Here is a 15337-nt window from a genome sequence, read left to right as displayed (position 1 = left end):
CCTGCAAAGGTGCAGCACGTCGTCAGTCCATCCATCATCATCCTCCTTCACTCCTCGGCTATAAATACCAACCACAAACCAGGTTTGAGGTATCTCTTCACAACTCTCTCACTACTACTACTATCTTACTTTGCTTCCCAAGCAAACTACTGATTCTCACGCCGGAGAGTGGTAACAAGGAGCACCCCCCACCCCATCCTCCTTGTTACGAGTCACGGCTTGTTTCCTTGTGCAGGAGATCAACCACCGGTGATCCAGCCAGCGATCCTCGAGAGGAAGGGATTAACCCTTCTTGACGAGACCAGTGTGTTAATCCTGCCCGGTTAACCATTGTTTCATCAATTACAATTAATCGCGATTATATCCGATTAATCCTCGGTTAATCCCGATTAATCGCTAGTCTTCACCCCACCAGTCGACTAGCGACTAGCGATTTCTACAACCCTGGTCTTATCTCACCTCTAAGATGTCACTAGGCTATAATGTCATGGGCATAATTTACCGTTTTTAGAAAGATGAACAGCAGAGCGTCTAGGGTTCTAGAGTTTAAAGTCAGAAAGAAAAAATCTCGAACTTTTACGGATAACTCTTATCAAACAAACTTCCATTCAGTCCTTCAAGTTCGAAGCTTTCAACACATCTGCTTTCAAAATTACATTTGTTCAGAACTAACTCTCGAACATTTCCAACATAAAATAAGACCCGGCTAAGTTGGAGAATAGTTAAACCATAAGTTTTTGCAATTCCATTTAGATAATTGGTTATATTAAATTGACACTTATTTAAGTTGAAAAATGATCAAATACTTTAAGTCAAAATATGTTATATCCACCCACTATACTATTGAGAAAGGATTTACTGAAAAGTGAGTTTTGTCTAAATAGTCTAAGAAAGATTGTGATGATAACATGTGACATAGTAGAAACAAAGGGTATTTTGATACTAAAACATTTTGGTCCTTATAAGTAGAAGTGTGAAGATGACATGTGGCATCATTTTTGTTTTCTCAAAAAACCAGTACAAAAAAAAATCTAGCATAAAAAATCTAGTACAAAAAAATATAGCACAAAAAATGTAGTACAAAAAATATAGCACAAAAAAATCCAACACAAAAAAAAATCTAGCACAAAAATTCAGCACAAAAAAATTAGTAAAAAAAATCCAGCACAAAAAAATTCTAAAATTAATTATCAAAATATTGTTTTATAATACCAAAATTTTAATTACCAACTTTTTAATATTTTCTTTTTTCAACCGGTATGATATACGCGTTTCTAACTTAGTAACGTGTATATTAAAATAAGTTTTGGGACTTTTAGTGTTTTATAGATTGGTATATTTTTTAGCAAAATTATTTTAACTAGGGTTAAGAACCGTCCGCGTTGCGGTGCGGGTACATCGTAAACATTGAATGGATTAGCCCAGACGTTATATGATGCATTAACCATATAAAAACACACATTTCGACGTATCCAGTTGAACTCAATGTAACCTGTATAAGCATTGTGATTGGATCAAAAGTAAAGTAAATCAAATTCATATCGAACAATCATAACGTATTATATGTGACCCAACTCATACATAAAAAACGTAACAGGTATGAAGGAAAATATGCACATGTAATCGAAAGGGATTAATTAGAGCTTTCGAAAAAAGGGGAGAAAAAGAAACCAAAATTTGACTCCACTCGGTTCGAAACAAACTTTACGAAACATACATAAAATAAACACGAAAACATATTATATTTGACCTGAATCATTTCCCAAAAAAGTTTACATCGAAACGTAGAACAACTTGAATTTACATCAAAACGTACATAAAAATATGCACGTAAAAATGGTTTCTTTAAATGAAAACGTATTATATTTGACCTGACTCGTCTATAAAAAAAGTTTACATCGTAATGTAGAACAAATCATATTTATACATACCCGTACATAAAATAGCACGTAAAAAATAGTTTTTAAGTAAAGGAAGTATAGGAGTAAACCGAAACAAAATATTAGTAAATAATTTAATAGGTTAGAAACGTTCGTAAAACCGTGCCAAGTAGTACCAATGCAACAACGACAACGACATCGACTCTCAACATCGTAAAAATAAAATAGATAAAATGGTAAAAATTACACTGAACGAAAAGCAGACTAAAATCGTTGAACCACGTACACCCGTTACAGTGTGTTAATGCGAAGTAATTAACCAGAAACGTAAAATGTAGAAAATAATAACTTAGTCGATCTAGGACTTGCCCGTTGCGACGAACTTTTCAAAAGGGAAAAAATGGACGCGTTGCGACGGGTCTATCAAATATGAAAAATAGAGCAAAAAACGTTAAACCTCACATGCACGCTACGACATGTTAGCTAAGAAATTAACCAGAAACGTAAAACGTAGAAAACAATAACTTAGTCGATCTAGGACTTGCCCGTTGCGGCGAACTTTTCACAAGGGAAAAAATGGACGCGTTGCGACGGGGGTGTCAAATTTGAAAAAATAGAGCAAAAAACGTTAAACCTCAAATGCACGCTACGACATGTTAACTCGTAAAATTTAGAACGAAACGTAAAACGAAAAACTTGCGAAAGATAAAAAGTATGGGTGACCAAAGTTATAAATAATAAAATGTTGTGTTAAATTATAAAAAATGGAAAACTTTGGGTTAAAAGTAAAAATAAAAGAGATCAAAATATAAAGGGTTATTGGATTTTATCACCCATAACTATTGGCCGCTGCCACCCTCAACTATCACTTTGACTCTCGCCACCCCCAACTTAACATTTAGTGTGTTCTGTCACTAGATCACTAACTTTTGATCCTTTTATTATACTTTTGTGGGTGTACTAAGATCCCTAAAACCTTTCTAAGATTCCCTATGACACCCCAAAAGGTGTAGTAACAGGATCAAAAGTTAGTGATCAATTAACGTCGTGGTGACAGAACACACTAAGTGTTAAGTTGGGGGTGACGGACGTCAAAGTGATAGTTGAGGGTGACAGGGGCCAATAGACAATAGTTGAGGGTGATAAAATCTAATAACCCAAATATAAAATATGAAATGTCTGGATTAAAAGTGAAAAATCAAGTTTTTTTTTTGAAACACTTCCCAAACATATGCTACAATTTATCCAAGCAAAATGTAACTGATTATTTATAGTGGAATAATATTTAGAATGTTAAGGTAAATAAGAATAAAAAAGTTTTACTAGAAATATGAAAAAAGAAGTTATGGTCTATGATTAGGGGGTGTAAATGAGTCGGGCTGAGCGTGAGCTCGACTCGTCAAGATGTTAAGAAGCTCGACTTGACTCGAGTTATTTTGAGAACAACCTCAAACGAGATAAAAGTTCAGCTCGAGCTCGCTTCAGTATCGTTTAAATGAGCCAAAGCACAGCTTAGGCTCGTGAACCTAGACGAGCTTTGTATTTCAGGCTCGTGTTGGGAATCATGGTATCAGAAAAATAGCGGAAGCGGTTTATATAATTTACCAAAAGCCGATTATATAAATTTGATTTATTAATCCGATTAATAAATATTCCCAATCAGGATCAAGGTTATACGCGTATAAACAAATAAACTGAATAAACAACCATAGAGGGTTTTAGTAATCAACCTTTGACGACTACACCGGAATTGTAACACGCGGGTTACAACGAATCCTCGCTAGTAGGAAGTTCACAATCGAGCACAAGATACCTCTAGTAGAACCGGCCAAGAAGAAGGTGGTTATTCAAAAAGTCTCTTTGGGTTTCCACCTTAAACATCCTTTTATTCTAAAAGGTGTCTCTTGGGTTTCCACATTAAACATCCTTTTATTAGAAAAAGGTGTCTCTTGGGTTTCCACTATTATTATTTCACAAATAATAATCTACCTACTCGTGAACATATACGATTCGTGTACCAACGTGTAACTCTTCGGATCGTACCAAGTTAGTTACGTTGACTTTAATTAAGGTCGGACATACATATATCCAACAATCTCCCACTTGGACGATTTTAATTAAATGAGTCAACGTGTGCAGAGTTGGACGCCTAGCTGCATCGCACTGCTCTTAACACGGCATGACACTTTACAGTCGTCAACTAGTTCTTTGCGTTCAAGTAACACTTTACTTAACCAAATACTATAGCCCTGATAATTCTATCAATAAGTCCCTTCTGTATAGAACATTCGTTGATCATAAGACATGGATCATTCATTCTTATATAGTGATCAACCATTCTCTATTCTCGTCTTTAATTCAAAGTGGTCTAACGAACTACTCTTAGTCCGAGCGTGGCCACGCGTTTATTCCAGTTTGAGTTTAACGAGGGCGCCAGAATGTCTAAACTTCTAATCCCATAGAAGTACAGAATTCCATCAGCACCATACAACTCCCACTTAACCTTGGATTCCTCCCAACGTTACCCGGATTACTACCCATGTTTCAGGACAGTGTTAGATAACATCAAAGATTATCCTTGATCAATGTAGTTTAATATGTGCCTAAAGAAAAAGGACAGATTGAACATATCAATATCAAAACATCTCATGACTTAGATCCATGGAGATCGTTTTGAAGCGAGTCACATCCAATATCATTCCCTAGTGATATCTGTGAATTTTGATTCTCAAACTCTTGAGTTATTCATCTCATGAATACAATCATCTCAATTCACAATAGTCTTACATTCAAATTCATTCCCATGTAATTTGATCGACTACGGATATTTTAGAATACGCTTATTCAAGGATATAAACATACAAATAATGAACACAGTTACAAAATAATTAAACTTGCATTTAACCAATAAATCAAATAACTATTTCAATGTAACTGTTGTAGTTCAAAATTAAAACACCAATACTAACTACAGATCATGCCCACTGTCTAGCAAATCTAAGCCCTATTTTTCCAGCATGCTCCTCATGTTTAGCTTGAGGTAGAGGCTTAGTAAAGGGGTCAGCCAGATTTAGATCTGTATGAACTTTGCTTATTACGATGTCTCCACGCTCTATTATCTCTCTAATATAGTGGAATTTTCTGAGTATATGCCTTGTGGTTTGATGCGACCTTGGTTCTTTTGCAAGAGCAATGGCACCAGTATTGTCACACAGCATCTCGATTGGTTTCTTTATGCTAGGCATAACATCGAGATCAGTAATGAACTTCTTCATCCAGGCAGCCTCCTTAGCAGCATCCGATGCAGCATTGTATTCTGATTCACAGGTGGATTGAGCAACCACACTTTGCTTCGAGCTCTTCCAAGTAACAGCCCCACCATTCAGAATGAAAACATATCCAGTCTGTGATCTTAAATCGTCACGATCAGTCTGGAAACTTGCATCAGTATAACACTTAACTGATAGCTCCTCATCCAGTCCTCCATATATTAAGAACATGTCCTTAGTCCTTCTTAAGTACTTAAGAATGTTCTTCACTGCAGCCCAGTGGCTCTCTCCTGGATTCTATTGATATCTACTCGTCATGCTAAGAGCATACGAGACATCAGGTCTGGTACAGAACATGGCGTACATGATGGAACCGATAGCAGAAGCATATGGAACTCTTTCCATTTTCTTCTTTTCCTCTTCGGTCTTAGCACACTGCTCACCATTAAGAATGGTTCCATGTGCCATGGGCAAGAGCCCCCTTTTTGAGTCTTGCATTGAGAAGCGTCGTATGACCTTATCAATATATGTACTTTGACTTAAACCTAATAACCGCTTTGACCTATCTCTATAAATCTTTATTCCTAGAATATAAGCGGCATCACCAAGATCTTTCATTGCGAAACATTTTCCCAACCAAGCCTTAACATCTTTTAGCATAGGGATATTGTTTCCAATGATTAGTATGTCATCTACATACAGAATTAGAAAAGTGATATAGCTCCCACTAGATTTCTTGTAAACACACGGTTCATCTTCGTTTTTAGTGAAGCCAAACTCTTTAATTTTCTGATCAAAACGAAGATTCCAGCTGCGAGATGCTTGCTTCAATCCATAGATGGATTTATTTAGCTTGCACACCTTATTAGGATTATTTGGATCGACAAAACCTTCAGGTTGAACCATATAGACATCTTCAAGTAAGTGTCCATTAAGGAACGTGGTCTTGACATCCATTTGCCATATCTCATAGTCATAATATGCAGCAATGGCAAGTAGAATTCTAATAGACTTAAGCATGGCTACTGGCGAAAAAGTTTCCTCATAATCAATTCCTTGAGTCTGGGTGAACCCTTTTGCTACAAGCCTTGCTTTGTAGGTTTGCACTTTTCCATCCATGTCGGTCTTCTTCTTGAAGATCCATTTGTTTTGTACAGTCCGACCTTCGGTAGGAAGATCAACCAAATCCCAGACTTGGTTATCATACATGGATTGCATCTCTGCATTCATGGCTTCTTGCCATTTCTTGGATTCTGAATCCAACATTGCAGCTTTGTAAGTAGCAGGTTCAACTTCATCAATCATGAAGATATCGTCATACCTTTCAGGGGCACGACGATCCCTAATACTTCTTCGAACACTTGGTGTTTCTGTTGTTTCTTGAGTCCTCTCAGGCTCAACTTCAACAACTAGATCAGTTACTTCTGGTTCTGTCTGAACAACTGGTTCAGTCACTTGTGATTCTCGAATTTCTTCAAGATCCACATGGTTTTCTCCAATCCCTCGTGCCAGAAGCTCTTCCTCCAAGAAAGTGCCTCTGCGTTTAGTGAAAATCTTATTTTCAGTGGGGTGGTAGAAAAGGTAACCGATCCTTTTAGCGTATCCTACGAAAACCACTTTTTCGCCTCTGGGATCTAGTTTATCCGAAGATTCTAGAGTGACATAAGCGTTACATCCCCAGACCTTGAGATAGGATACTTTTGGTTTCTTTCCATGCCATATCTCATAAGGCGTTTTGTCAACCTTTTTCGTTGGAGCTATATTCACAAGTTTTGCGGCAGTTTCTAGAGCATAACTCCAAAAGGAGCGTGGGAGGGTTGTTCGACACATCATTGATCGAACCATATCTAATAGAGTTCGATTTCTCCGTTCAGACACACCATTATGTTGTGGTGTTCCAGGTGGAGTGATCTGTGAAACTATTCCACAATCCTTTAGATGGTCGATAAACTCCTGACTAAGATATTCACCGCCTCGATCTGATCGAAGCATCTTAATAGTTCTATTTAGCTGATTCTCTACTTCGTTTTGGTACTCCTTGAACTTTTCAAATGTCTCATGTTTATGCTTCATAAGATAAACATAACCATATCTACTGAAATCATCAGTAAATGTAACAAAGTATCTTTCTCCATGTCTTGACATTGTTCTGAATGGACCACATACATCTGTATGTACAAGTCCCAACAGATCATTAGCTCTTTCTCCAACATTTGAAAAAGGTGCTTTTGTTAACTTTCCACTTAAGCATGATTCGCATTTGCCAAACGTTTCCGAACCCTTAGAATCTAATATTCCTGCAGTTTTAAGCTGTTTAACACGATTCTCGCTTATGTGACCAAGTCTACAATGCCACATATACGTATCGTTAAAGTCTAACTTGTTACGTTTATGGGAGATGTTGCATAATATGTTATTGTTTTGGATTTCTATCTCATAGATTCCATTGTTTGGTTTTGCATCAAAGTAAAATACATCATTAAAATAAGCATAAATAAATTCACCATTAAAATGATAATTGAAACCTTGTCCATGCAAAGCAGAAACCGAAACAATATTTCTAGTAACACTAGGAATAAAATAAACATTGTTCAAAACAAGTTCTAAACCAGAAGGAAGTAAAAGAACATATTCTCCAATCACCTTCACAGCAACTCTTTGTCCATTGCCAACATGGACCTCCAAGTCGCCTTGTTTCAGCTTCTTAATCTTTCTTAGTCCCTGCAAAGCATTACAAATGTGAAAACCACATCCTGTGTCAAACACCCATGTTTTGCCAGAAAAAGAAAAGATTTCAATAACATATATACCTGAGGACTCTCCTCCTGAAGCCTTGGCTTGCTTCAGTTCAGCTAAATACTTAGCACAGTTCCTCCTCCAGTGCCCAATTTCATTACAATGAAAACACTTGGCATCCTTTTGAGGCTTCTTGTTTGCAACTAATTTGCATTTGCCCTTCCCTTTGCCCCGATTGCCCCTTTTCTTGGTGTTAGGTTTCTTAACATGACCCTCCTTGATCATCAGCACTGGTGCAGTCTTGCTGGGTATATTCACCTCAGCAGTTTTGAGCATCTGATGCAGCTCTGCAAGTGTCTTCTCCATCCCATTCATATTGTAGTTCATAGTGAACTGATCATATGACTTAGGTAATGAGTTGAGGATGATATCCCCAGCTAACTCATCACTCAAGGGGGATTCCAGACGAGCCAAATGATCAACACATGCCTTCATTTTTAGCACATGAGCGCTAACTGATGTACCCTCTTGCATACGAGTGGTTATGAGTGATCTCATCACATCAAACCTCTCATGACGAGCCTTCTGTTGGAACATTTCAACCAGGTGCTCATTCATCTCATATGCCATCTTGTCATCCATGGTCCTTTGAAGTTCAGGAATCATGGATGCTAACATTAAACATGAGACTTTCATAGAGTCATCAAAGTGCTTTGCCTAGTTTCTATATGCAACAGTTTGCTGATTGATGGGTTCATCAGGGACTGGCGTTTCAAGAACATACAGTTTGCTCTCCGCCTTGAGAACAATTTTCAAGTTGCGGTGCCAGTCCATGAAGTTGGAGTGGTTCAGTTTGTCCTTCTCTAAGATGGACTTGAGAGAGAATTGGGAGGAATTGTTTTCGGTTGACATCTACAAAATTCAAAATTAATTAATTAGTATTTTATGTTTTAAATATCTTAATTTAATTTTATGACCCAAAAACAAAATTTTTAATTAAGATGAGATCCCGATTCATCATATGACAGTGAATTGGCTTAAGCACTATCCACTGGTATGATTATGTAGGTAAACAACGATTGTTAATTGTGTCCACTACACAACTCTCCATTTGGGGTTATCGCTAAAAACGATGTATGTTTAACCCCAACTATGCCCACTTGATGAACAAGCAATGTTTTGTCCTTTACTATTAACTGTATCACCGGCCTATGTTACACAGGAAACGCGATGATTACCTTCTTTCATGATGGATGCCCAGATGCAGGGTATAGCACTAACATTTGGGTTCGATTTAGAATGAAGTGTTAACTCGTTAAGGGTGGCATAAAACATCAATTTAAAATTTGGGATTTATTTTAATATTTACCAAAAAAAATATTTTGAATAACTCGTAGCATGAGGCGAGTTACACAATAGTTTATAAAATCCAATTTTATATAATTCGTGATAATAGAAACTCCTTTCCACGCTCGCACGATATAGTTTTAAATACCCTATTAAACTATGTCAGTCGGTTTATCGCGAATGATCTTGTTTTAAATATTAATAAAACCCTTTTATTAAGTATACTTTTTAGTTTTATAAAACTTGTTTTAATAAAACCGTTGTCTTGATTGTGAAAATTTTATTTATTTTGAGTTATCTAGATTATTTACAATAAATAAAACACAACCATAAAACACAATAATAAAAATCGAATCGAGCCACTAATAGGTTCGCCGTTTCGTTTTAGCCAGAAACGAAACGAACTAGTCAAAAGGGTTTCAAAAGTTAATTTTTGAAAACTCCCACTTGACCCGCGATCTCTATCTTCGTGGTACATGTTCGCCATTTATCTTGATCTTGTACTTGAGGGATTACAATAATAAATTTAAAATACAATAAACCAAATTTATTCTAATCCTATCTATTACATCGGATCCAATATCCGAAGAAAAAAAAATACAAATCAAAATAAAACCATAACCAATACAACCATGAGAAAGGTCATAACCTAGGGCTCGATTCACATCACAATCCATAGACAACCAAAAGCTTTTGATCTTTTGTCAAAACAAATAATTTTTGACAAATAAAACATAGATCAAAATTATAACTTTACCATCTATACGCGTGTAACCGTGGCTCTGATACCACTGTTGGGAATCATGGTATCAGAAAAATAGCGGAAGCGGTTTATATAATTTACCAAAAGCCGATTATATAAATTTGATTTATTAATCCGATTAATAAATATTCCCAATCAGGATCAAGGTTATACGCGTATAAACAAATAAACTGAATAAACAACCCTAGAGGGTTTTAGTAATCAACCTTTGACGACTACACCGGAATTGTAACACGCGGGTTACAACGAATCTTCGCTAGTAGGAAGTTCACAATCGAGCACAAGATACCTCTAGTAGAACCGGCCAAGAAGAAGGTGGTTATTCAAAAAGTCTCTTTGGGTTTCCACCTTAAACATCCTTTTATTCTAAAAGGTGTCTCTTCCACATTAAACATCTTTTTATTAGAAAAAGGTGTCTCTTGGGTTTCCACTATTATTATTTCACAAATAATAATCTACCTACTCGTGAACATATACGATTCGTGTACCAACGTGTAACTCTTCGGATCGTACCAAGTTAGTTACGTTGACTTTAATTAAGGTCGGACATACATATATCCAACAGCTCGAGTTCGGACTCGTTAAGGCCCGGCTCACTTGAGCTTTTAGTCGAGCCGATAACGAGTAGCTCTCGAACCTCTAGGCTTGTTTACACACCTATCTATAGTACATTAATAGTTTTTTTTGTTTTTATTAATATCCAACATACAAGAACCTATATTATAGATTAATTTATTTGGTAGTTCTCGTTTCACTCTGGAAATCACATTAACTTTCTAAAATAAACTATAATAGTAAAATCACGATTTACAAACAGTATAACCTAACAAAAAGTATGCCATAGTGAAACTAGACTAGATAACAGTATAGCCTAACAAAAAGCTGCAAGCCTCTTAAATAAAGAGTTCTTGGGTTTAATCAGGCAAATAGTAGATTTTGATTAATTTCGATAGTTAGAAGTGAGTAAGAATTAAGTAAAGTTGGTCGTTAAAAATGTATGATGTTAAAGAACAACATGAGAGAAAACTAGGGATGAATATTTGGTACCGTTATTGATATTAAATTTTCTGTATCGAATTATTTTCGTTATCGAATTGGTACCTGCTTTTTAGCGTTTTTAGTACCGATATTTTACTGAATTTTGCCTTCAAATGTCAGTACTGTACTGTATTGAACATTTTTGATCCCGATACTTTTGGTAACGGTACTGAGCTTATCCCTAGAGAAAACAGAAGAGAAACTTATTTCATTCATATTCAACCGATGCTATGTATTTATGTAACCCATATACATCATATATACATAATGCATATAAAACCCTAAAACCCATAAACATCGGGTTAGTCCTAACATAAAATGTCTACATTCATAATCTACTATTTTTGAACCGTTTTAATTCTGATGGACCGGTTAGTTGCCGATCTGTTAAACCGTTGAATCAAATCAACGGTTTGAACAAAAATTTTCAAAATATTTTATTTTCGAAGTCTTATCTTGACATCTTGTTGTATAAGGATCCATTGTTAATTACAATTCAATAACTTGAACGAACCATTCCTTCATGTTCAACGAATTTCTCTTACCAAGAAAACATTGAAAAAACAATGTGTACCAAAATATCGTATCTAAAAAAAGCCATCGTCTGACACACAAACAACACGTGGGAGCATACAAAGCATGCAACAGAAGACGAGGCTGCTACAAAACAGCCACCTGTCCAGTACGTGTCTCAAACATTTCCGTAATTCCTAAAACACCCCTCACCCTATCACCTTCTTACATCAAATTTATACTCCTCCTCTCACCTTTTACCATGCTGGCGGCACCATCTTTCAGGGCCCACACCCTTCACTAACTTTCTCTCTCTATAACAACTAGCTATATATAAAAGTTAGATTGTATATTTACTATATTACATCTACCCATTGCCACCATTGAAGGTATCATACATGCAGCACTATAATTCTAATCATGATTCTTTAATGAATCTTCTTTGCGTGCTCTTACAGATCTTGATCAGTGGCAATCCAGCCCTGTTACATCAACCCACTCGGTTTGAAAAAAATTAGTAAGAACTTTGTATGATTTGGAAAAAATAGCGAGAATCTAGCAAAACGAATCCATTGAAAGACGTTGCTGGATCCGCCACTGATCTTTATGTTGTATTTAATTTGCATTAACTCTAGTGATGATTCTTTAATGAATCTTCTTTGCGTGCTCTTACAGATCTTGATTATGTTGTATGTATTTTGCGTTAACTCTAGTGATGATTCTTTAATGAATCTTCTTTGTGTGTTCTTACAGATCTTGATTATGTTATATCTATTTTTGGTCGAGTAGCGGGTGAACAAAAGAATGGTGGTTCCAGACGCGGAGATCATGTCGCCCGGGGAAGTCGAGTCGCCGCTCCAGTCCGATCAACATCAAGATAGGAATAATATCCAGCTTGGGCGACAATCTTCAATCTATTCACTTACGTTAGATGAATTTCAACACACTAGTGGAAAGAATTTTGGTTCTATGAATATGGATGAGTTTCTTAATAGCATTTGGACCGCTGAAGAAAACCAGGCCCAAGCCCAGGCCCATTTTCACCCTTCTGCTGCCGGTAACGGTGGTGGTGGTGGACAGTTTATGATGGGGATCAACACGAACTCGGTCGAATCGAATATGATTGCTCGGCAACAAAGCTTGAGTAGACAAGGATCGTTGACTCTTCCGGGCTCGTTGTCTCGGAAAACGGTCGATGAGGTTTGGTCGGAGATTCGAAAAGCTCCTGGTTCGGGTTCGGGTTCGGCCCAACGCCAACCGACTTACGGAGAAATGACACTTGAGGATTTCTTAGTGAACGCCGGGGTGGTTAGGGAACAAAATCAACCAAATGTGGTTCAAGTTCAACCAGTGGCCATTGCACCGTTCGGGTTATATCCGAACGGAAGCAATCGGGTTGTTGGGCCACCACATGGACCGGCCCATATGGTAAGGCCGGTAATGGCCCCACCGGCTCGTTTTTCAGGAAAACGAGCCGGTCCCTGCCAGCAACCACCGCCTCCATATTATCCCAACATGGTGGGAAATGGAGGCGGTGGTTATGGGCAGGGGCTTGGTACCGGGTCACCAGCGAGCCCGGTATCTTCAGATGGCATTGCTACGAGTCAGCTCGAAAGCGGGAATCAATACGAGATGGATATGGGTGCCATAAGGAACGGTAGGGGTCGGATAATCGATGGTTCGGTGGAGAAGGTGGTGGAGAGGCGGCAGCGGAGGATGATAAAGAATCGCGAGTCCGCGGCAAGGTCCCGGGCTAGAAAACAGGTGTGTACGCGCGTTTTAATTTTCATTTTCACCCCTTATACTTCGATAAGCTTATCGATTTTGTTCCATGCAGGCTTACACAGTTGAATTGGAGGCAGAATTGAACATGTTGAAAGAGGAGAATGCTCAATTGAAACAAACTTTGGTAAGAACTAAATAGTTTAAAAATACCCCCTTGAGTTTTAAGTAGTTGTCAAATATGTCAATATATTCAAATTTGTTATTTTTGATGCACAGGCAGAAATAGAGAGAAAAAGAAAACAACAGGTGTCTCCACCACATCATTAAAATTGTGTTTCATCAAGAAACTTGTTTTTTTTTATTTGTTTTCATTAAGAAACCTGTTTTATATGACAACTTGTGTGCAGTTTTTTGAAGAAATGAGGATGAAAAGTGTGCCAAAAGGTCAAAAAATGAAAGATAAGTTAAGAAGAACCACGAGTTGTTCAACCTGATAACCGCGGCTAGTGATCACTCATCAGTGTTGAGTAAGTAGATCGCGTATTGAAAGATCGACTATATACGCGACACGTTTGTAGGTTGTGAATTATATTTAGTCATCATAGATGGGCACTTTTTCGGCATGTAAATCCGACAATCTGTAGCTAGCATTTGTACCTGTTAACGTTGCATTTTCAACTAAACAGTTGAGTTGAATAATATCATCAGCGTCAGTGGCGAAGTTTGAGATTTCCGACAGGGGATCGAAAACGTATATACCCAAAAATTTCTATTGAACCGGGTGGTCGAAAACGTATATACCCAAAAATTTCTATACGAAAGCTACATATACACTACTGAGAGAAAAGTTCGAGGGGTCGGGCGCCCCCAGCCCCTTCTAACCTACGCCCCTGATCAGCGTAGCGTAATATATAATCTCGTTACAAGGTTCTTCTTTGAAATGGAGTTAGAACTTGTTTAAACAAGGTTCTTCTTTGAAATGGAGTTGGAACTTGTTTAAAGGATGGGCAAACCCGGTTATGGTTATTAGGGGTGCGCATGGGTCGTTTGGGTCGATTTTAGCCTAAAACCATAACCATAACCACGATATCGGTTAATGGATAATCATAACCATAACCGATCGGTTACGGCGGTTATGGTTAATTGGTTTTGATGGTTATAGCGGGTCGGTTGTGGGTGGTTAACCGTGTATTTAGCCTAGCTAACAATAGCTTAATGTTTTTTAACATGCAATATTGTTAATGCATATTTGTAGATATTAGTATATTACATGGTATTAAAAAATACATATAATCTATAATATTAATACCGATTATTACCGAATATTCAAATAAGTAATCTGATATATTCTATAAATTCAAATAAACATTCAACCAAACCCGTAAAACGATATGAAATAACCAATAAATACGATTTTTTTTTAATCAAAAACATTGAATAATAAAAAAATGGTGAAAAGTCTTAAATCCTACAAAGATTTATTAAATGTCGGTTCGGTTCAGTTATGGTGGTTATGGAAACATTGATAACCATAATCGACCCGCTACTTTCAGTCTTCAAAAAAACCATTAACCGACCCACCGGTTTTTTATTTGGTTCGGTTTTTCGGTTTGGTTTTGTCGGTTAATTCGGTTATGGTTCGGTTAATTCGGTTTTTACACACCCCTAATTATAATAGTAGTACTGAAAAAAGACGACACGTTAAATCTTTTTTGTATGTCGCAAAAATATGCTCGAATATATACTCGAACGAAAGAATAAAAAAATTCTGATCTTATGACGCAATTTAAAAAAAATAATAACATATGAACAAGATAGAAATGCTTGAAAAGTTATATATAATTTTTCCAATTTTGCCACTCCTTCATTAAAGTCCCCTCCTCCCCTTTTTAGTGGTTTTGAGTGAGTTTTTTAGTTTTCTCACATATAAGTAGCTTTTCATGATCCGCTCACTATACACATATATTACGAAGTAAAGTAAATATCCGAGAACAATAAGATACCGGGTTTTAATCCAACTGTAATTCCAAGCATCACTTCTGATTTGAAGAATAGTGTTTCTAATG

General features: G+C 36.9%; 1 protein-coding gene and 1 long non-coding RNA gene across 3 annotated transcripts; one reads left to right on the top strand and one right to left on the bottom strand.

Annotated features, from left to right (window-relative positions):
* Positions 1–7648: 7648 nt before the first annotated feature.
* On the bottom strand, positions 7649–8024 carry LOC110871292. Its single transcript, XR_002553625.1, has 2 exons — positions 7960–8024; positions 7649–7870 (listed from the first exon to the last, which is right to left on the bottom strand). It is a non-coding gene; the product is annotated as an uncharacterized LOC110871292 (long non-coding RNA).
* Positions 8025–11805: 3781 nt separating this feature from the next.
* Positions 11806–13992, top strand: LOC110873324 (protein ABSCISIC ACID-INSENSITIVE 5). Of its 2 annotated transcripts, XM_022122254.2 has the most exons (6): positions 11807–11935; positions 12005–12063; positions 12300–13310; positions 13384–13455; positions 13548–13577; positions 13679–13992. In XM_022122254.2, exons 3-6 carry the CDS (start codon positions 12351–12353, stop codon positions 13763–13765), a joined length of 1149 nt encoding a protein of 382 aa, XP_021977946.1. In that variant the 5' UTR covers positions 11807–11935; positions 12005–12063; positions 12300–12350; the 3' UTR covers positions 13766–13992. The 2 variants fall into 2 exon arrangements, with proteins under 2 accessions (XP_021977945.1, XP_021977946.1); XM_022122253.2 differs by lacking the exon at positions 12005–12063 and having other exon boundaries at positions 11806–11935.
* The last annotated feature ends 1345 nt before the right edge of the window (positions 13993–15337 follow it).

The sequence above is a fragment of the Helianthus annuus genome, chromosome 8 (assembly GCF_002127325.2).
Source record: "Helianthus annuus cultivar XRQ/B chromosome 8, HanXRQr2.0-SUNRISE, whole genome shotgun sequence".
Classification (NCBI taxonomy): Eukaryota; Viridiplantae; Streptophyta; class Magnoliopsida; order Asterales; family Asteraceae; genus Helianthus; species Helianthus annuus.
The sequence above is the reverse complement of the archived record's forward strand: the minus strand, read 5'-3'. Positions and strand labels throughout refer to the sequence as shown.